At 34.1% G+C, this 22,182-nt stretch overlaps 2 protein-coding genes across 2 annotated transcripts in view; one reads left to right on the plus strand and one right to left on the minus strand.

The window, feature by feature from the left end:
* Positions 1 to 22,182, plus strand: part of LOC126744483 (uncharacterized) — a 55,588-nt gene that overhangs the window by 5,176 nt on the left and 28,230 nt on the right. The window lies entirely within an intron of this gene.
* Positions 14,803 to 15,499, minus strand: LOC126744482 (60S ribosomal protein L18a-like). The gene has a single exon (XM_050451917.1). The coding sequence runs from the start codon at positions 15,403 to 15,405 to the stop codon at positions 14,875 to 14,877; it is 531 nt and encodes a 176-aa protein (XP_050307874.1). The 5' UTR covers positions 15,406 to 15,499; the 3' UTR covers positions 14,803 to 14,874.

The raw sequence follows: 22,182 nt of genomic DNA on the forward strand, positions 1-22,182 counted from the left end.
GCGATGCAAGTGGACAACATCTACCGCCAAAGGGGTTGCTCTTTTAGTCGCCTTTTACGACAGGCAGAGCGTACCGGAGGGCTATTCTACCCCGGCCCTCCCCGGGGAAAAAAATTAGTTCTTCGTCAGGATAATCTAGGTCTAATGGTTATGGAAATAACGCTAGTAATGCTACTATGAACTAATTCAAATTGGAGAAAATCTACACTTGTCCCGTTAACGTCTGTTTAAAGAAAAATGGATCTATTACTCTTCCGCGCATGTCATCCAATGCAAATTTTCTGTACCACAATATCGACAGTTTTGACTATTCACACAACTATTGAGACAAACGGCTTCATCGGTAAAAATAATATTTGTTACAAAATTATTATTCACATTGCACATGTTTTGCAAGCGGTCACAAAACTCATTTCCCCTATCGAAATCGTCATCAAATAACTCTCGCACTGGAATAACTTTATATGGGAAATATTTGTGCTTTATAACTATTCGGCGAACTTCAGATTTTACTACTTGTAAATTAGTCCCAATCTGCGACAGAGGAGTGCATGGATTTTCTTTTAAAAAAAGCAAAACGTCAAGTTGTTAATTTTCAGCTCGAGCAGGAGGACCACATTTCGGCAGATCTCTAACATGACCGAATTCTCTAAATTTAGCCTTTATTCTACTTACCACCTTTTGACATATCGAAGGACGATCAGTTAGTTACTGTTCTATCACCAAACCCAACCATGCACACAATTTCCATTTTTTCTCGTTCCGATAACTTCACCATTGTGAAATCTACAATTTTGCTTTGTTTGGCATACAACTATCATATAGTTTCTATGAAAATGCACAGTCATCAGCCAACATTAGAAAAACACGTATGAATGGAATTTTGCTCTATTTATAAAAATTCTCAGAAAAAAGGTGCGACCTTTAATTATAATGTTCGGCCGTGTTTTTTATGATAACTGTTGACTTTAGGTATAGAATATGATGCATGAAACATACGTAAAATTCCAGGATGATTAATTTTTGACAAATTCAAAAATGAAATAAAAAAGGTGATTTTATTTGAAAAAATGAAGTTGACGATCGAAATTTATTTTTGAGCAATCCTGTATATAAAAAATTCACGTACAAAAAGCGCAACTTAAAAAAAAATCGACGGGTCCGAGCATTATGACAAAAAACCCATCGCTTTTTTTAAAATAAATTAAGACATAACTTTTCGGACGTACTATATATATCTTTTCCCAAAACACGAAGTGACGTCACTCATTTTTGTATAGTTTAACAGGAGAGCAAAAAAAACACAAAAGTGTCCTATAGGCCGCAATAGTCTTAATGGCCTTCTGTTCGAGCAGGATACCGATACGACAATAAATGAATAAGGTATTGAAATGCAATAACAATATTTATCATTTTTATTGACACCACTCAATATTATTGTATATCCTGAATAGAAGCTCATAAGGAATGTAATACTTCAAGTTACAAAAAAAATATTTATTTTTAGTAAGCAACTTAAAATTTTATAAAATGTCTTAACTTCTGTCAATCGAATTATACAGGTTCTTTCATTGCACAGGGAAACCAGGTCCTTTTATATGATAATTCCGAACTCCACTCCGCGAGAATTACTGAAGAATACTTAAACGATATAGTCATTCCTGTTTTGAAGTGTCCAGCGTCCAGATGCCAAATGCGAACCCAATTGAATTCGATTATGTCAAATTCGTCAATTAGATGGTTGGTTTTAAAAGATATTTTATTTGGATGTTGTAATGAATAAATGAGCCGGTTCGATTAATAACATATTTATTAATCGTCTGGTACAGTTTTAACCTTACTCTACGGCTTAAATTAATTACAAACAAAACGTTTCGTGATTTCGTGTTGGAGAAAAATTACCGACTAACCCTTAAAAATAGTGATGCCGCCGGTCGTCCGTTCGACCAACAATGATAATTAGCTATTTTAGTTTTAACATCATGTAGAAATCCGTAAAAACGAAATGTCTAATGGGTTGCATAATGCATACCTTATATTCGAAAAACAGCTATAAAAAACGTTTATCGGACGGTCGAGCATTGAGCCCGAAGGCCGAAACATGGCATAATTTGCCGAACGGGCAAGACATCGAACGGGTGAATTAATCCGGATGAAAAAAACGAATTTTCAATACATCCGAATCAATACTAAATCCGGATTATTACAACACTACTTAAAAACTAAAACCGGTCATGTCTTTCTTTCACGAACTTAAAAATATACCTGGACTGCCAATTCAATGAAAAGTAAATGACCACTACTAGGGGGCCGCCATTTTGCGTGATTGTGTCCTTTCGATGTTGGTCACTCTGACAAATTTTAATTGTGCCAACTGTAGGGAAACAAAACAATTAAAGTTTTTGAGAGGTAATGTTTAGAAAAATACAAAATAGAAAGTTACATATAGGTAAGAATTTAAGATAGTTGCGTTAGATCTGTGATTTTTCTGGTACTTCTTTAAGAATTTCGTTAAAATTTATGAAAGAAAGTAACCCTCACCTAAAATGAGACAAAGTTTCAATACACTTGGAATAGATGCGTGCACTTTAAAATATTTGTTTTATCATTCTGATAATCTTAAATCTTATAAATCCTAATACCATGAAAATCATGATATTCATTTAAATTTTTGCTTGTATTTACTTAACAAATTCAGTTAAAAACACTTATTTTCTTTCTATTTTTACTATTACTTTTTTTAAGTTTTACTTTCCTTCCATGTACAGTGTTTCCACATCCACATTAATAGATACAACCATATATAAGAATCAAAATATAGATGATTTTATGAGGGTTTGTAATTATAAAGGGTTTATATAGAAAAATCTATTATTCTGTCAACAACTCAATATATTATTCTATTATAAACAACACAGACGGACAATTCACAATAATTCGGTTTTGAGAAACTGAACCAAATACCTTTAAATAAAGATGGTGATACATTATTCACGTATTAAATAAAGAGAAAGATACATCGCCTGTTCCAGACGATATACCCTAGCGTCGTTTACAAATCGTCAAAAACTAGGCAATCCGCTATACTCACACGTCAAATGTCAACTTCATTACCGCTATTTAATATATTTTTTGTTGGCAACACAAAACATTTTCAGAGTGACCAACATCAAAAGGACACAACCACTATAAAAATGGCAGCCACCATGCAGTGGTCATTTTTGGGTATCGCGGCCATATGCATTAGCAGTCCAGGTATATTTTTAAGTTCGTGCTTTCTTTTCACACCACGCAAATTTCTCGTGGCGCTTATTGGTCCGTCTGGTAATGGCTACTACCATAGTGCTAGGGCTGGGCACTCTATTGACATTTGTTACACTCCCCCTCTACTTCACACTAAAACGCCCTTTTGTGGGAAGTAGAACTCTTAATTCTCGTATCTCTTGGGTCTACCTCTCTTCCGGACAGGACGAGTAGGTGCAGGAATTTCGAGCGGTGACTTTCCAGTGGGGTCTCTCTATTTCTGTAAGTCAGACACATGGTATCTCCCAATAGTCTTACTGGACTGGGAAGGAAGGCACAATTCAAAACTTACAGGAGGTAGTTCTCTTAAAATCCGATATGGCCCATCTCTCTTTGGATAAAATTTAGAGGTAAGTCCCTTTTTTGCATCACTCAAAGCGTGTGTTTTCGATAGAACGAGATACCCTTTATAAAATGTTTCTGCCTCACGTCTTTATTGATCGGCAATCTCTTTCTGTCCTCTCCTAATTCTGAATTAACTTGGGCATCATGAAGATGGTTTCCAAGGCTCAATAGGTATGGTGTTATCATTGGAATGAAGTTTTCATATTCAATAATGGTTCTCATGTCATGAGCAACATCATCAGCAGTTCTGAGTTGGCGTCCAAAAGTAAGGAACGTGGGAGTCGGCCAGTATTTTGTCACTTCGCAGTATTTAGGGAAAAGGAATGGCTGTCAGGACTGTCTATGACACTTTTGCACATCTCTGGCCATAAGATATCCCCTTTCTAACCATCGGTTAAAGTCTGATGAGTCTTCAAAGAATTTTATTTTCTTGGCAAGTTCTGGATTTTCCATCTGATCCTTGCAAATATCTGCAGTTTAATATCTAGGTAATTCAATAGTCATATTACAAATGGCAACCTCTGACTCATCTGGTACTGGCAACCTGGAAAGTGTGTCGGCCACAACATTACTTGGCGTATACTCCACTTTGAGGTTGAAGGATTGCAATACCAGCGCCGAACGTGCAATACGTCCAGTGGGTGATTTTATAGATAGCAACCAGCGTAAGGGTTGATGGTCACTTCGGATGGTCACAATTTGTTCTTCAATGTATCCTCTAAATCTTTTTACCCAAACTAACGCCACTGCTTCTCTTTCCGTTGTGCTGTAGTTTCAGCTGCACAGAATAGTCGACTAGCGTAGTCAATAGGCCTTTCATCCTGTGAGGACTTCCTTTGGAGTAAAGCAGCTCCAATGGCATCCTTTTCACACCACGTAAGTTCTTCGCGGCGCTTATTGGTCCGCCTGATAGTGGCTACTACCATAGTGCTAGGGCTGGGCACTCTATTGACATTTGTTACAATGTATGATATTGTATTGACAATGTATGATTTCCATTGTCCGTCTAGTTTACTGCTTTTTCTGATGCACTTTTTCATATGGATAATAAAAATTCTCAATCTCTTAGACAAAGTTTTGAATTCCAAAAAATCTTTGTATGTCATTGGATAAACTTTATAGGGGTGTTGGCGTCTTGCTAACTTCATAATTGGTAACAGCTGAGCAGGTTCAAAAACATCTTCACTTTCGCAATGGCATGAGAAATATTGCTGTGAGCCGAATCTCCTTTATTTTCTCCATGGTTCGTAACAAGACATCTTAGCAATATCACCATAACGTGGGAAAAAATATTTAAAGTGTACGAAAGCATTGAAATCACAATCATGTTATAGTATTTTTACTTGAGCTATAACAACTGCCAGAAAACAAGAATACTTTTCTTTTACCTTGGCTTTTAAATATGTTTTTTGATACATATATATATTTTTTTTGATATGTTTTTTGTAATGTTCTGTATCTGATGATGGCTGTTTACACAGCCGAAATGCATAATACATTTACCTAAGTGACCTATATCCATTTTTCCTGGAGATAAAGACTTTCCCTATTTGTAATCTTTAATATCTTTGTTTAGTTTTGCCGCAACTTCTTGCCAAGCGTCATTCTTTTTATTTTAGAAGTAATAAAAAGGATTACTAAAATCCCATAGTACTGTGTACTGGTCGTACATGTCAATTAACTCCAAACACATTTCGTTACTCCATTACATTTTCATGCAAACAGTTGGCTTGATAGAGAAATAGAAGACAACTAAAGAACTACAGTCAATAAGTGAAATACTCAAAATGAAAGTACGCGAGACAGACGACTGCATGAAGAACGTCTACACTGAGCACGCATACGCGGACTGTTTTCTTTCAGCGGGGACCGAAAACCTAGGCTCAACGCGAGTCAAGCCGCATGCCGTGAGAACCGACGACTGGACAGTCTATATTTGCATATGCGTGTGTACTCAAACTATGTGGTCTCAAGTATGTACCCGGCTTTAGATTAATGAAAAATGAAACGTATTGCTAACAAAAACTGCAGAGGGGTATTGTCGCATTATTGGGCAATATCGAGAGCGTTCTTCTTGGAATGCCTAAGTGACGAATGTCTTGTCGAGGAGTAAGTCCCATTACGCTAAAGAGAGCATATTGTAATTTATTTAAATATAAAGGAGCAGTAACACAACTTCGTAGCCTTCGCTTAAGCATGTCCCAATTATGTTCAAATGGGTTCGAATCTGAACTTTACGCTGGCCACTCTAAAATAGAAATTATTACATTGTTTAAGTATCCTTAAGTAATTATTGCGGAATGGGGTTCGGAGTTATCATGCATCAAAATACATTTCTTTTCAATAAAACCAACATAAAGGACTACAAAATCTTGCGGAATTTCGTAAATATACCTGACAGCAGTTAAAGAACTTCTTGGAAGAACATAGAACTCTGTGCGTGTCTCCAGAGAAATTCCAACCCACCTCATAAGTGAACTTCTTGGTAGCCTAACCTAGGATTAAAGATACATTCTGCAAAAGGTTCTTATGTTCCTCACCATATCCTTTAACGACTTTTATCCCAAGCGATCATGATTGCTGGCAAACTGAAGTCGCGTAACACGATAACGTATAAGAAGTTCTGGACTTGTCGCAGACGTAGAACCTGAAGCCAATCTAGCAAGATTGGCTTCGATTTCGAAACCTTTGTAAGATTATAAAACGATCATCATGAGCGTTAGAACTTTAGAAAAGGATCTTTGAAATGATCTTTTCTTATGTGATCTGCTTTGCCTCAATTCCGTAATTCAAACTTCCGGTCCTGGAAGCTACGTTTTCCATTAACCTCACCAATGATCCGTTTGACTAATTCCTCAAAGACGTTCTCTGTTGGACTCACTTGCCAGGCATCAGCCTGGAGTTTGTTCCTTTTTTTGACAGCTTCGAGTTTAATAACCCTTTATCGATGCATCTATTAGCTTAGGTGGATGTGCTAGTAGTATCATTCTGCAATAGATCATTTCACATTCAGGAGTCCATCAGGACTGCTTGAACTTCCAAACATCCATAATTCTTTCAAAGACATCTGGTTATGCCAGTCGAAGCACATGTGCAATCTCAGCTTCAAATCCTCGCAAGTACTTCCCTGATTTCTGACACCAATTTTTCTACTGGGTGTGGTAGCCATAGTCCAGGCTGACTGGCCATAATGCATCTCCAAATACCTCATTAGGTGGGCGAAGACTTCTTGCTCTTCGGAAATATTCTTTGTAGGATGGTAGCAGCATCTCCTTTCAAGGTCAACATACGGGTAATCGCCTTCTCCCTGGATAACCAACCGCTTGCTTTTACAGCCGCTTCACACTGACGCTGCTAAACATTTATAATGTAGTAACATCAAATTTAAGGCACACACTTCGTTCTTGTTGTCCACTTGTAGAGGTCAATAGGGCAAAGGTTCTAGACACTTGAAAACAATTTTCAGCAAGTTCTCATGGCCTCTTTATAACATTAATTTTTTTACTAACCTGGCCACATGATTAATATTTGTCGAGGTATCTCCTAGAGTCATTCTTAAGTCCATAATATTAGTGTTACACCTACTGCAAAAATCGAAAATATATAAAATGTACTAAATTCGTGCTCGAAAAATTTAAAACCCAGCGATTTTCAGAAAAAACTTTGATTTAGTATTACATTTTGTACTAAAAAATCAAGAAAAACTTTTTACTAAATGACGTTATTTTTAAAACATTGCAATGCGAAAATGTTTCAGTATGTCAATTTTCTACTTGGATATTTGGCGTTGTTGCTTTACTTGACAAAATTGCATAAGACTCAGGTAAAACTCGGCAGTTATTAAGATGTTAATGATAAATTATGGTTTTTACTTGGAATTTCTTATAAGTGAATTTTCTATTTCTTAATGTTTGTATTACTAATATAAAAATATTGAAATAATTACTATAGTAAATATGCACTTTTTATAATATTTTTTTTACATTTAACATAGTATAGATCGATCATTTGATATGTAAAATATTCTTATATAGAGTACTCTTGTATGTATACGACTCAACCGAATCCAACATAAATCAACAAATCAACACAACCGACCTCTAACCAATCCAACCCAACTCTTCTTTTTTTGAGGTTGAGGAAAACTCGTTTGAATTAGTATCTTGGACTGCGCTCAAGCCAATGAACTAAACCTCCTTTTCTTAATTTATTATCCTTATACACGTTATCTGAAACCGCGCAAATATGACTTCAAATGGGTGGGGTTCGCCTTACTAGTTTTGTTCACATTTTCTTTCTTCCGCACTATTTTTAATTAAAATTCTATAAATCATTAGGGTAACTTGATCCCAGTTATCGTTGTTTGCTAAAATTTTATTGATTATGTTATCTAGCACTCTTCCCTTTCATCTTTCCAATGTGGGTAGTAGAGGACGGTATGCTCGGCTGTGTTTACTTGTTCCCAATAAATATATTCATTAGTATTGGTTTTAATAATTTCTAATGTGAAATCTCTGAAACTAATGTTAAGAATTGGGTCATATAGAAGTTTACGGCACAATGATTATATCCATGACTATTTGAGAAATCAGGCGCTTTGTCCACCTACATTTTTTACATTACTATTGCCAGCTGCGTTGCCAAACTTCCATGGTCCTTTCTCTATTTTCTCTATTTTTTTTTGGTTTTCTTTCGTTTTTCTTCCAGTCTTGTATATTGCTTTTCTTTCTTCTAGTAGAAGCTCTAACGCTATTATTAGAACAGCATCCTTGGGAGCGGGTCGATATGAGCTGCAAGGCGCATTGTCTCTGCGCTATTTTGAAGGTTTGACTATTTGTTTTAAATTTCATAGCATCGTTTCAGATAGAGGCAGTATATAGAATTATAGAGCTAGCAACTATTGCAAGAATTTTACATTTGCAGGTCAGAGGATCGCCTATGTTTGGAATGAGTCTGTTAAGTCCAGCATTGTTTGACTGGCTCGGGCAGCTGTTTTCTCAATGTAAGTCTTAAAACTAAGCTTTTGGTCAATTCTAGGCCAATTTTGGACTTATATCTTTGTGAAAGATTTTTAATGAGCCTTGAATCGCTCTCTTTCCTTTTATTACTATCACTAGATCTGTCTTTTTCATTGCAAGTACTAAATCATTACTTACTTATTAGCCACTCGTTTATAGCAGACATCGCGACATCAGTTTTTGCCCGAATTTATTCTAGGTCTCGTCCAACCGCTACCACAGTAACGTCGTCCGCCTGACCCACTAAAATAACTTCCTCTGGTAATTGTAGCTTAAGCAGTCCATCGTAAAATATATTCCACAGGGTAGGTGGAATATATTTTATGGAAAGTTATATTTATACTGTGGAAGACTTCAGATGGGACCGCAATTCATCTGGAAATCCTCGATGAGGTTCTTCGTTTCAAGGGTACTTTTCTTATTTGAGAAATAACTCTTCAAAAATCAGATTAGGTACCGAGTCAGCTTACGTTTACACAGTTCCTCTACGATTTTTTGTCAAGGCGCGAATCCAAATGCGTTTTTAATGTCCAGTGTTGTTAACAATCAGATTTTTCTGTTTCTATAGCTCATTTTTTGTATCGTCGATAGGAGCGTCTCTGTGACTTTTTTTAAGGCATTTTGAGTAGATCTTTCTGCCCTTAATTCATATTGTCGGTCTGAGAGCGTCTCTTTCAGGTTTAGGTCATATCAGGGTAGGTATTTAAATCATATTTAAGATTAGGTGCTTAAGTAGTTTATCGATTGTGTTAATGAGGCTGGCAGGTCTATAACTTGTTTTGTCCATAGGGTTTTTCTTCGGCTTTTCGATAAGAACTAGTTTTGCAATTTTCCACTAATGAGTAATCTTCGCTTATTAGAAAAACGAAAATTTATGTTGTATATGGACGACGATTTTCCTATGCTCCTATTTACTTATGGACACAAATATTAAAAATATAGTCCCTTTTATATTGAACAAAAATATTCTTACTTAATTCCTATATTAAATAAAACTATAAATCTACTAATAAACCATACAAACAATAGAAAACATTCGTGAAGATGTTGGTAATGATAGACCAATAATAACCCCACAAGACTTTTACAATATGGAAACTAAAATATATGACAATTCAATGCCATTTAAGAAAACTAATCAGAACGATGAAATTGCTGAGATAAGAAGAAAGTTCCAAAGATCCAGAAAGCTGCTTACCGACAAATAGACGCGAGGAATGAAGAGATGAGTCGCTAATCACTGAATATCAAGTCCAAAAAGGAACTGAAAATTCATAAATTCATGTAAATGAAGCTGCTGAAAAAACGTTTTTGAGAAAATAAACAACAACATCTGGGAGAAAAACTATAAAAACGATACAAGGAAACTAAAACTTAAAAGCCAAGCCAACCACTAAGGAATCAATGATTTAGAGACAAACGACTGCCAAGGAATTAGTTTCTACATACAGGCTAATCCATTACTCCCATACTGAAAACCCGAAGTTACCCTGGAAGAAATTAACGCCTCTAGGAGATTAAGAACAAAATAATACCGGGCATCGACTGGATCCCAAACAAAACTGTTTAAAAGGTTTTAAGCAGCAAACCCGAAGTCTTTCTCCTGGTAATAAATAAAATCCTATAAGAAAAAGCATTCCCAGAAAAGTGGGAAATTGCGAAATCAGTATTCATCAAAAAACCAAGAAAAATCTCCGCAGACCAAAGTATAGACCTAATTGTTTCTTAAATACCCGTTTAAACTACTTTAGTATTACATTAGAGTGCCACTACGGAGTTAGAATAGAGATATTTACCTTGGATGCAATAAAAACAGTCAGAGACAATTAAGCTAGCATTAAAAAAACTGTAGGAAAAATCCTGAAGAGACTCAGAAAACGAAAACTGCCGCCATACCTAATTCAATTAATAAGTAGTTTTACCAACAAAACAATTCTTCTTGAAGCCTAAAACCAGACGAGTGAAATATGTATGATGACGCGGTGTTCCTTAGGGCTCCATTTCTACCCTTTGGAATATTATATGATGATCTACTTAAACAAACTCTATTAGAAGGCGTCACTATGTTGACGATGTCGCCGCAGTAATCATTACTGACGGAACTTAAAGGAAATCCATTCAGAAATAGATGTAGCTTTCACAGCCACTAATGACTGGCTAAAAACAAAGAACTTAACAGAGAAAAAAGAACTCGTAATAATGACAAAGATACAAAAAGTCGAAGGCTCGCTAAAAACTTTTAATGCAAACACAACATCAAAGTCAAACACAAGTCAAAATATGCTTTATTATCTGAAGAATACAAATCTTATAGACAAAGCTTTTATATTTTATAATATCTACTAGACAAAATAAAACTTATAAATCTAAAAGAGAGAATGAAATAAAATAAAACTAAATAATATCTATTATAGGCTCCTATAATAGGCCTTTCTATTTTTTATCTTCCTTTTTGATTTGTTTATAATTATAAATTGTTCTAATGGAAATAGGAAGATGGTCAAACATTTGGACAAAGGTTTATTTTAAATGTAGAGCGAATAATAATAGTCTTCTGAGAAGTAATTTCCGTGAAATATTTTTTATGCATTAAGCAAACAGATTCGAGTAAAAATATTGATGGTAAGATTAAAATATTTCAAAAATAAAATATGCTTTACAAGATTCTTTATATCGAATATTGCAAAGGTATCTTAGGGCGCGCTTTTGGAAAATAAAGTTAGATCGAAACAAGTAACCTGAGCAACATCTTCAAAAGCAAAGGTACCATATCTCAAGTGGGAATCAATTAGGGCAGAATAAGCACTTTTTGTTATTTGTTTATTAAGTTGACTGGCAATGGTTCTAATTGCAAGGCAACCGGAAGCAAATTTTAGGGATAACTGCTCTATATGCTTATTAAACTTTAATTTGTCATCTATTATTAGGCCCAGAAACTTGTTATTATTTGTGTTTAAAATAGGTTCTGTGTTCAAAAGCATATTTTCAACATTTTCAATGCTCCACTCAAAATTTAAAACATTTGTTTTAGTTTCATTTAAGGGCAAAGTTACAGTTACACCAACTCTTGATTCTGCATAAGTCCCCATTTGTTTTCTTGAGTGGAAAATGTGCATCTGTATCATGCCATAGTAAAATATTATCAGCGAAATAGGTACACTATCCATGTCTTAATATCGGGGACATGCCATTGATATAAAAAAGAAAAATAACTGGACCTACAACAGATCCTTGTGATACTCCTGCTGAAATCTTCAAATGATCTGACTGGCTTCTTTCAGACAAATGTAACAAAACCATTGCAGAATACTCCCTCTAAGCCCATATATTTCAAGCTTCTGCAAAAGTAACTCATGCGACACAGAGTCAAAAGTCTTAGTGACTGCCGCTGCTTCTTCGTCATTGAGTCCGAAGTAGAGTTTTTCCAACAAGTGAAATACTGCATCATTGGTATTTGTTAAACTTTATTAGCTTCCAAAAATTCTACCATCATTTTCTTCGTAAGTTTATCCACAATTTCAGTTATAGTAGGCAACAAGGAGATGGGCCTATAGTTTGCTAAAGTGTTTGCACCTTGCATATGTTTAGGAACTACAATGGCTCTCTTTAAAAGATTTGAAAAGTTTATGCTCAAGAAAGAATCATTAATACAATTATTGGCCAATGATTTCAGTGCAGAGATTGAAAGATTCAAAAACACTAGAAATACTATGCCAGCCAGGTAGATGGTTTTTTGGCCAGGAAGGGATTTTTTTTCTGGATTCGGAGCGTTTCAATTTGAAAAGAGCAAAGTTCCCATTACGTAATGCCTCACACATTTACCCATAGGGAGTATGCTGACATGATATTCGTTTATGGTTTCTGTAATGGTAGCGCATTACGTGCTGTTGATAAATATCGACGTCGTTTTCCAAATCGAAGAATTCCTAATCGAAAAGTTTTAACTAAATGTGGAGAAAACATATGGCTGAAGAGAACCCGGGTGTTATTACGAGGCGGATTACAAGAGAACTTCGATTAGCATCACATGTGGACTTTTGGAAGACACTTAAGAAAAATGGCTTTAAGCCTTTCCATATTCAACCGGTTCAATATCTTCAAGAGGGTGATTATGGCTTTTGTATTAAATGAGCGTCTTACTGGAGAAGGATATTTACGTTTTTTGGAAGACCATTTAATACACATGTTGGATGATATTCCGCTAATTGTTCGACACCGAATGTATTTTCAACACGATGGAGCCTCACAGTACACCGCCTCATTTTAGTCGCCGAGTGCATAATTTCTTAGACAATCGTTTTCCTAATCTTTGGATTAGCAGAGGAGGACCTCAAGTTTGGCCACCAGACTTAAATCCACTGAATTATTGCCTCTGGGGGTAGATGAAAGTTCTAGTGTACGAAACACCAGTAGAAACCGTAGAAGGACCCCACAATCAAATTTTGAACGCTTCAAATATTATTAAAAACAATCCCCAGGCAATTAAACGTGCAACACGAGTGCTTAACAAACGTGCTGCAGCTTGCCTTGAACTCGAACTTTTTTTTCACTAATATTTGTTTGTGTTGCTTTTAAAATAAAAAATCTTTCAAAAAAACTTCAGAGCCGATTATCTCAGAAATGGTTGAGAATCGGATTAAAACATATAAGTTAATTTATCTTATTTTGACCTTCTGAACACGTTCCCAAAATATTTCCTTTTCCTCCCGAAACACCCTGTATATTCTGTAAATATGTTAAAGGGTTTATTGTAGTGGCTGGAATAGTCTTAGCAAGCCCATCTGCAATTAAACAATAAGAAGTATTAATGATATTTATATTCAATCGCGAGCTGCTGGCTTAACAATATTTTTTAAGATTCTTTTTACTTGTTGGGAGCATTACAAGCATCCTACTTTCATAAAATGATTGTTATGAACTGTAAACTTGCGAATTGAGTGAAAACATCTTATATTGCTATCACCTATCCGTAGATCTTTATCGATCCAAGGTTTTTGAGTAAATCTTAAAGTTATAATAGGAAATACTCTTTCAAAGACGCTGATAAGAAGAGTATGAAAGCTGGTCATTGAATTAGCTCCCACGCAGATACTCCAATCAAGATGCATGCATTAAACATGCATTAAACATAGGAGGTCCCTTGCCCAGCAAACGAATAGTACTAGTTGTAAAAGTGGCCAGTGTTGCTAACTCTATAAAGTATACTCCGTGCTCCGATCTAAAGTGACGCCATAAAATAAAAAATAAGCAAACTTTTAGAAGAGTACAAGTGCAGCAAATATGCAGCAAAAAAAACAGAAAAACATAATAATTTAAGCAAAGAACACTACAAGCACGATAGATAAATCGAATAACAATGCTACTCAATCATTCAAATGGACAAAAGGACTAATACCACAAATGAACCATGGTAAGATAAATTTCTATTTGATAGAAGTTCTGACGGGCCATGGAAGCTTTAGAGATTCCACGATAACGATTGGAAAACAGATTACGACAAATGCTAACTATGTGGCGAAAAAGATACGGCTGAACATACTGTCTTCTACAGTCTCAGATGGATTGAGGAAAGAGATACAGGTATCAACCATGTAGGGAAAATACTCACCGCAGAAAATATAATTACCGAAATGTTGGACGAAAATAAAAATGGAAATAAATGAATAACATGCTCAGATTGGCTTGAGATGCAGTCATACCAGCCTTTACACTCTAAATTTTACATATTAAATGATGCCTTATCCTTATTTACAAATTCCTAGTGAAAACCAGAATTTATCCTTGGATTTATTAATAACGGCTGACTTTTGCCTAAACCTTATGGACTTTTGTGAAGTATGGCAGCACGGCTGAACATCCTTGTAAAAAATTGAAACATTGGAGAGTTTTCGCTTTGCAATATATTGCAATGTGAAAATTATGTCATTTAGTAAAAAGTTTTTTTTTAGTACAAAATATGATTTATCCAATTTTTTTTGTTTTAAATTATTCTATAGACCGTACCCTTTATACCAAGAAATGTTTTTTTTCTCAGGAAAATTAGTGGGTCTTATATTGCTTAAGCATTAAAAAATCTATCGTGGCATATTATAATTATAAATATATATTATTGATTCATAAAAAAAAATAAACTTACTTTTCATTTTAAAATATTTTATTTAAAACTACTTCATCTTACAGTTAAATATTAACAGAACAAAAGAAATATTTACTGAAAATAAGTTCTAGGTTTTCGTACTGAAAACTTGTTCATAGGCTTATGCTGAATCCTCTTTATTATAGGAAAACGAATTTTGGAGTTGTGAAACTGTTTAACCTGTGCTCTTCTCGTATCAGCAGCTTTAACTTGCTCTACTTTAATAATATGAATAGAATGAGTCCTGGCTCTATGCCTCGCTCCCATATCCCTGTAGCACTGAGTTACTGCTCCAGAGATGCTTAGATCCCTATATTCTCTGTACATGTTATGGGTTCCAGACCGAGAGTCATACCTGAGCCAAATTCCAAAGTTTTTGATCTTGGTAGGATAGGGTTCTAGTAAAAGTTTCATCGAAATTATTTCACCAGTAGATTTTTTGAATTTCTTTAGCTGCCCCAAGAAATACCAGAAACGAGATTTGGCAACAATTTGGTCCGGGGCGAATATTCTCATTTTGTATAAAGGTGTAGTCTTCTCTTTTCTAGTGGGAAACTTGCGTCCAATAACTTCATATTCTTTTAAATCCCCTTTGGCTTTCATGATTATTACAACCAAAAACTTACGACAAACTTTTTAGAAATTGAAATTTATTTTGACGTCTAATATAGAATTGTCATTACCGATTTGTTGTCAACGACGGTTGCTAGGATACAGTAATATATAATTTACCTGCTTATTACTTTTATAGACCTTTTAAGCAAATTTAATTATTGTAAATAATATAGGGTGTTTGTAGTATTTTCTAGCTTGCTTTTTAGAGATATTTTATACAGGGTGTGTCGAATTTAAGGCGCACTATTGGGATCTCGGAAACTGAGATTCTAGGTCAGTTAAATTGGAGCAGAAATCCGTAATTTAATCCTTATTCAAATGTCGTCTAGAAATAAAAAAAATATTTACAGAAATAAATCCAAGAACAACGGAAAATTGAAAAATTCGCTTTTATTCTTAGAACATTGAAAGACTAGAATCGGTAAACAATAACTTTGTTTAAGTTCAACATGTTCTCAAGGACAAGGGGGTGTTTTGTATACAAACATATTTACCGATTCTCTGTGGTGAAGTTTACACATATTTGCAAAAGAGGAAATTTTCAGCTAAAATACATGATATTAATTATTTGTATTGGATTTTGGATTAAAAATAACACGTTGAAATAAATATAACCTATACCACAGATTTAACTAGCTACGCTCGTAGCGTAGCTAGTTAAATCTGTGCCTATACTAAGAGGTTATATTTAAACTAAAGAGGTTATTTTTGGTTTAAATAAGAGGTTATCTCCAAACCAAAAAAAAAATATTAGCATTCTTATTCCTAACGCTTTGTAAGGATTTGATAACTTGGTGGTAAAGGGTAATCAAAAGAAACATCTCGTTTCTACATAGTCTGATTTTAATATGTGTTACCTTTGTTACAAAATTGGTGCCAGTGTATATTGGTCAATGCTTAGCTATGCAATTTCATCACTGGTTATAATAATGTAATATATAGTTTATTTAATCGGTATACTCGTGCACGAAAAACAATAATTATATTAAATATACAGGGTGTTCTACCTCTAAATTACACCTCCCCCGGGTAATTGGAAGAAATTTACTTCCTTTGAATGGAAATTTCTGGAGACTGTAACATAAAAGTAAAACACTAGCAACACCGTGGATACACTTACTATCCATTAAATACTATTTCTAAAATTAACAACAAAACCAATGATTATATATTAAGCAAAACCAATATTTATATAATATAAAACTTAAATACCAATAATAGCATAATAATATGTACTTACTTAATTACCTATTTAATACTAAGCCACATTATATCTTTTAGTTCTATTTTTGTATACAACAATATTTTTATTATCCTTCAGAATCACAACATTTAGAGATTCCTCTCTAATTACTAAATAAGGGCCCAAGAAACAAGAACTTGAAATTTTATTTCCTTCCTCATTTTTCACTAATCTTAAATCTCCCTGATGATATCTAATGGGATTCATTTTTTCGTCGTAAGTTCGCTTTCGTTGTATTTTTGAATTAATTAAATCTTCGTGAGCCTTTTGCAACCTATATTTTAACTCAAGGGGGTAGTTTTCGAAATTGTAAAGAGGTTCAACATTGGAATTAATGTTGGTTGGGATTTGACACTGTTTACCAAAAACAAGTTCGAAAGGAGAGTACTTAGTTGAACTATGGACTGAAGTATTGTAAGAAAAACACCAGTAAGGAAGCCATGTACTCCATGTGACGTCATGACTTTGTGTTTAAATTCTTAAATAAGCACCTAACTCTTTGTGTGGGTTTTCTAAGGCATCAATACTTTCGTGGTGATAAGCTGTGAATTGTAATTGATTAACATTTAAAAGTTTACAAGTTTCAGTCATAGTATAACTAATAAACTCCGAGCCCCTATCGGTTGCGACTTCCTTGGGAATTCCAAAACGTAAAACAAAATTGTCTACAAATGTTTTTGCAATAGAGACTGCGTCTTTATTTTTAAGAGGATAAGTCTCCACAAATTTGGTTAACTCACATTGAAGTGTTAATATGTACGAATATCCGTTTACGTCTACAGGAAGTGGTCCAAAAATATCTTCTGGAACGAAGAGGTTGCCGTAGAAGTTATCGTCATCGGCTCTTTAGTATAATGATTTGAATGCTTCTGTCTCTGACATGAGTCACATCTTTTAACAAAAGTCTTTATTTCATTATACATATTTGACCAAAAATAATATTTTTTGATATTGTTTATTATTCTATTTACTCCTGCGTGACCACTAGTAGGAAGCAAATGGAAATCGTTTAAAATTATTCTGATTTCATATTTATCCGTTACTCTAATAATTCCTTTAATAATATTTATTCGGGGGCCCCTCCAATTATTTTTTATTTCTTTATTTATATATTTAATAAAATCTGCATTACTCTCATTTTTAAGAATAGACAGTTCTTTTATATCAATTTTCTTGCTCAGCTTCGCCAAGTCTGTCAGCATTCCGTCTCGCGGCAACGCTGATCCAGAATTCTCAGCCAAATACAAAGCAAGTTGTGATGGTACATAATAAAATTTCTCTAACCTTTCTGTTATAATATTTTCCGTTTTCTTTATTTCACAAGTCGTAGTGAGTCGTAATTCTACACAATTATTCGGTTTTTTTAGAATCTCTGCAATATTTGGTTGATCAGGCCAAACATCTGTAGAGGTTCTATTTCCTAACTCATCACACTCTTTTTCCATTCTCGCTCTTTGCGCCCTAGTCATTACATTCATAGTTTGCTCATTCAAACTTTTAAGTTCATCACTAGTTAAAATTATCCTACATAATGCATCAGCTGTTACATTTTCGCCGCCTTTGGCGTATTCTATATAAAAGTCATATTCTTCTTACCCTAATCGAAATTTTGTTAATCTACTAGAAGGGTCATTAAGTGTAAATAGGTATAGTAAAGGCGTATGGTCAGTTATAATTTTAAATCTCCGACCGTACAAGTAGGGCCGAAAATATCTAACCGCCCAAAAAATTGCTAAAAGTTCTTTATGTATTATTGGTTAATTATTAATTAATTTCCGCTTTACTTAAACTCCTGCTAGCGTAAGCTACCGGTTTAATATTTTTATTTGACAAGACTGCACCGCTAGCGAATTTAGATGCATCCGTTTATACAATAAATTAATTTTCTTTTGAAAAATCAGGATATTCCAAAATTGGATAACACTAATAAGGGCATTTTTTAAAACCTGAAAACATTTATCACAATATTCACAATCATTTGTTCATTCAAATCTAGCATACTTCCTACATAGTTTATTTAGTGGAACTGACAACTCTGCAAATTTCGGTATAAATTTGCGATAAAAAAAATAGCAAACGCGACAAAACGTTTGACCTCTTCTGCATTCTTTGGTACTAGGTATTCATTTTACGCTTTTATTTTATCTGTATCCGGTGATATCCCTTTTTCGCTTATAACATGACCTAAATAAAGGATTTCTTTCTTTAAAAACTCGCATTTTTCCGATATTAATTTGAGATTTACTTTGCGAAGTCTAGTAAAAACTTCCATTAGGTTTTTATTGTGTTCTTTTAGATTTCTTCTAAAAACTATGAGATCATCTAAATAAATGAAACATTTCTCATAATTTAATCCCGCCATTGCAATTGTCATTAGTCGGGAAAAAGCACTCGGACTTATTTTTAATCCCATAGGCAGCTGTTTCATTTGCCACTGACCTCGATCAGTAGTAAATGCGGTTACCTTTCTGCTTTGTTCGTCTAGCTCTACCTGATAGTATCCTTGACTTAGGTCTAAATGTGTAAAATAAACTGCTCCTGCCAAAGAATCTAGAATGTCTACCACGTTCCCAATAGGCCATTTTATATCCACTAAATTTTTATTTAAGAATCTGTAATCTAATACTAGACGTGAACGTGTTTGACGTGACGCATCTTTTTTTGGTACCAGTAAAACAGGCGATGACCATTCACTCTGCGCACTTTCAATAATTCCATTTTCGCACATTTGAGTAATTTGTCTATTTATGTCCTCTTTTTGAGATTGAGGAAGTCTATAAGGTTTTTACATAGACCGGCTGCGTATTAGGCTTTACTTGAATTGTCTTTTTAAAAATGTTAGTGACTGACAATTTGTCACCTGGCATTTGAAATATATCAGAAAATTTTGCACACAATTCTTCGATTGATTTCTTTTCTTCTTTATTTAAGTAGGTAAGATTCAGTTTATTAAACAATACTTTAACTCGGTTTACTGATATATTTTGACTGGCAAATTGACAGTAATTATACTCACTTAATGGTTGAACATTAGGCACATAATTTCTCAAACACACTTCATTCTCACGAGTATTTAAAATCCTAACTGGAATTTTTCCCTCATTGGGTTCCGCTATTATACCAGCTATAAAAACTCCTTGCGTTACTTCGCATGGTAAAATAACACATTCACTCTGATAACCCGTATCAACATACTGTATAGTCTTACACCTTGGAGGTATAGCCAAAACATTATCATTCCGAGAACCGAGCCCTAAACTAACTGATTTACTCTTATTAAAAAGAACTAATGTATTATTTTCGTAGTTCAGTTTACCTTGATATCTTCTTAAGAAATTTTCTCCTATTAAACCATCCGTATGGCAAGGTAAGGATTCAAAAACATACATTTTTTCGTCAAAATATAAATCCCCTACGTTAAAATTTAAAAAAACATATCCTATGGACTTTACTTTTCCGTCTATGCCGTTAATTTCTATTCTTTCTTTATGTATGGTAATATTTGAATTAAGACTATTTAATTTTAAAGCACATATTGACGCGCCCGTGTCAATTAGGAATTTTAATTTTTTACTATGTACATTAAATGATATATTATTTGCATAATTTTCAGCATATGTAAAAATATACTGACAACTGTTAATATTTTTCCTAGGGACGAAAAAATGTTTGCTCTTCAGAAATATTATACGAACTTGATTCCTGACCTACCTAATTCTCTTGAATGGCACAGTTTATTCCGTGACCTCGTCTAGCACCTCGATTACCTCGCATAAATGAACGACCTCTATAACCTCTCGAAAACTGCTGACTATTAGTTGTAGTACGATTATCTGAATTAAAATCATTCGAAGAACGATAGTTACTATTATTATAATATTATAGGTGTTAAAATTATGACTTCGATTGTTGTGGTTTCGATTATGATTATAATTATTGCCATGATTCCTGCCTGCATTTCTATTAAACCTTCCAGAAAAATTTGTATTTGAAGTGCCTCTACCTCTCTGCGAAAAATTGAAAATTTGTTGAGGATTATTTTAAAAAGATGTATCCTCATCCTGTGCGGAGCGAATTGCATCTTTCAAATAATTAAAATCCCTGGAAGATATAATAGTACTGAGTTTCTGATTTCTCAGTCCAGTAGCAAATCTCTTAATTGCAAGTTTTTCGTTTATTGGCCTTAAGGTCTCAAATGTATTATTATTCCCATTTGCTTGCGAAATAGTTAAATCTACGAATAGGTCTTCTAATTCTTTTCCAAATTCTGCGATGGATTTTTCATTTTGTTTTAACGAAAAAAATTTAGCCTGAAGGGCAATATCTCATTTTTTAGTTAAAAGGTGAGTTTTAATGTTATTTAAAAGAGCCTGCACTGACTCGTAGTTGGATTTGAGCCTTAATTTTGCACTGTTGGAAAGGCGTGTTTTTAGAATAAATTTAATTAACATAAATTTACCTTCAGCATTAAATATTGAGTCGTAAAATTCAGTAGATTCGATTAGTTTTAGAGTAGTGTCTTTCGAGACATTTAAAATGGGTAACAGACTAGTTGCTACCTTCAGATCAAAACCCGACATGTTGAAATCGTTAGTTTTTTCTATACTACAGTTATTTCCAAACTCTACAATTTCCTGATATACTTTTTTAATTTCTGAAACTATATCTTTTATGATGTCGATATCTTTAGCATCTATTTCTGAATTATTTATTTTTCCATTAATAATTTTTACTTCGCTATTTAATTCAGAATAAATAGCTTTCGCCTCATGTAGTTTAGCTTGAACTATTGGCGTTTTTCGTCTCTCGTAGCTTAACTTAATTAAATTACTTTTAATGCCATTTAGAGACTTTAAAATTTGCTTGATCCTATCTCCCATTAAAATTTAGTATTTATGTTTATTGGATCCTTATTTTAACTACGTAATATGACAATATACCTAACCATACATTATTGTACATACTAACTAAACTTACTTGAATATTTCTTTACACATTCATTTTAGCTATATATTTCCATATTGCATACATATATTATTTTAATTTTCCCTTTGATACATTTACATGCAACTTCTATATAATTTTTTTCCCCATTCCTTATTGTAGATACCTAAAAGAGAACCTAAAATGTTAGACAGCTTCTTCTCTACTCAGTTCGTCTCTGGATCTTTTCGCAGTTCATTTCTGTAAATTTCTCTCCTTATGGTAGTCCTGAAGCCTCTACTCAGACGTTTAATTGTCACATAAGCTATTAGCAGTACTATTGCAACTACCAGAAATACCAAAAGAGATTCAGTCAAAATAAGCCCATCATTCTTCCACTCAGTTTTCTGGCTCCGAGCGTCTCCATTGGAAGCCTGATTGATAACAATTTCTTCTTTGGACTTGGCACTGCTCATTTTGTCAGTTATGTGCCATATAAATCCTTATTAATTATATATTACGCCATCATGCTATTATTTCTGCTCTGCAGACAGCTGGCAGGGTCGCCATGTAAGGATTTGATAACTTGGTGGTAAAGG

This window comes from Anthonomus grandis, chromosome 14, assembly GCF_022605725.1.
Source record: "Anthonomus grandis grandis chromosome 14, icAntGran1.3, whole genome shotgun sequence".
In the NCBI taxonomy this organism is placed as follows: Eukaryota; Metazoa; Arthropoda; class Insecta; order Coleoptera; family Curculionidae; genus Anthonomus; species Anthonomus grandis.

What these genes read in the sequence shown, in the direction of transcription:
- LOC126744482 (XM_050451917.1), bottom strand. Translation starts at nt 15,405, where the DNA reads ATGAAAGCCAAAGGGGATTTAAAAGAATATGAAGTTATTGGACGCAAG.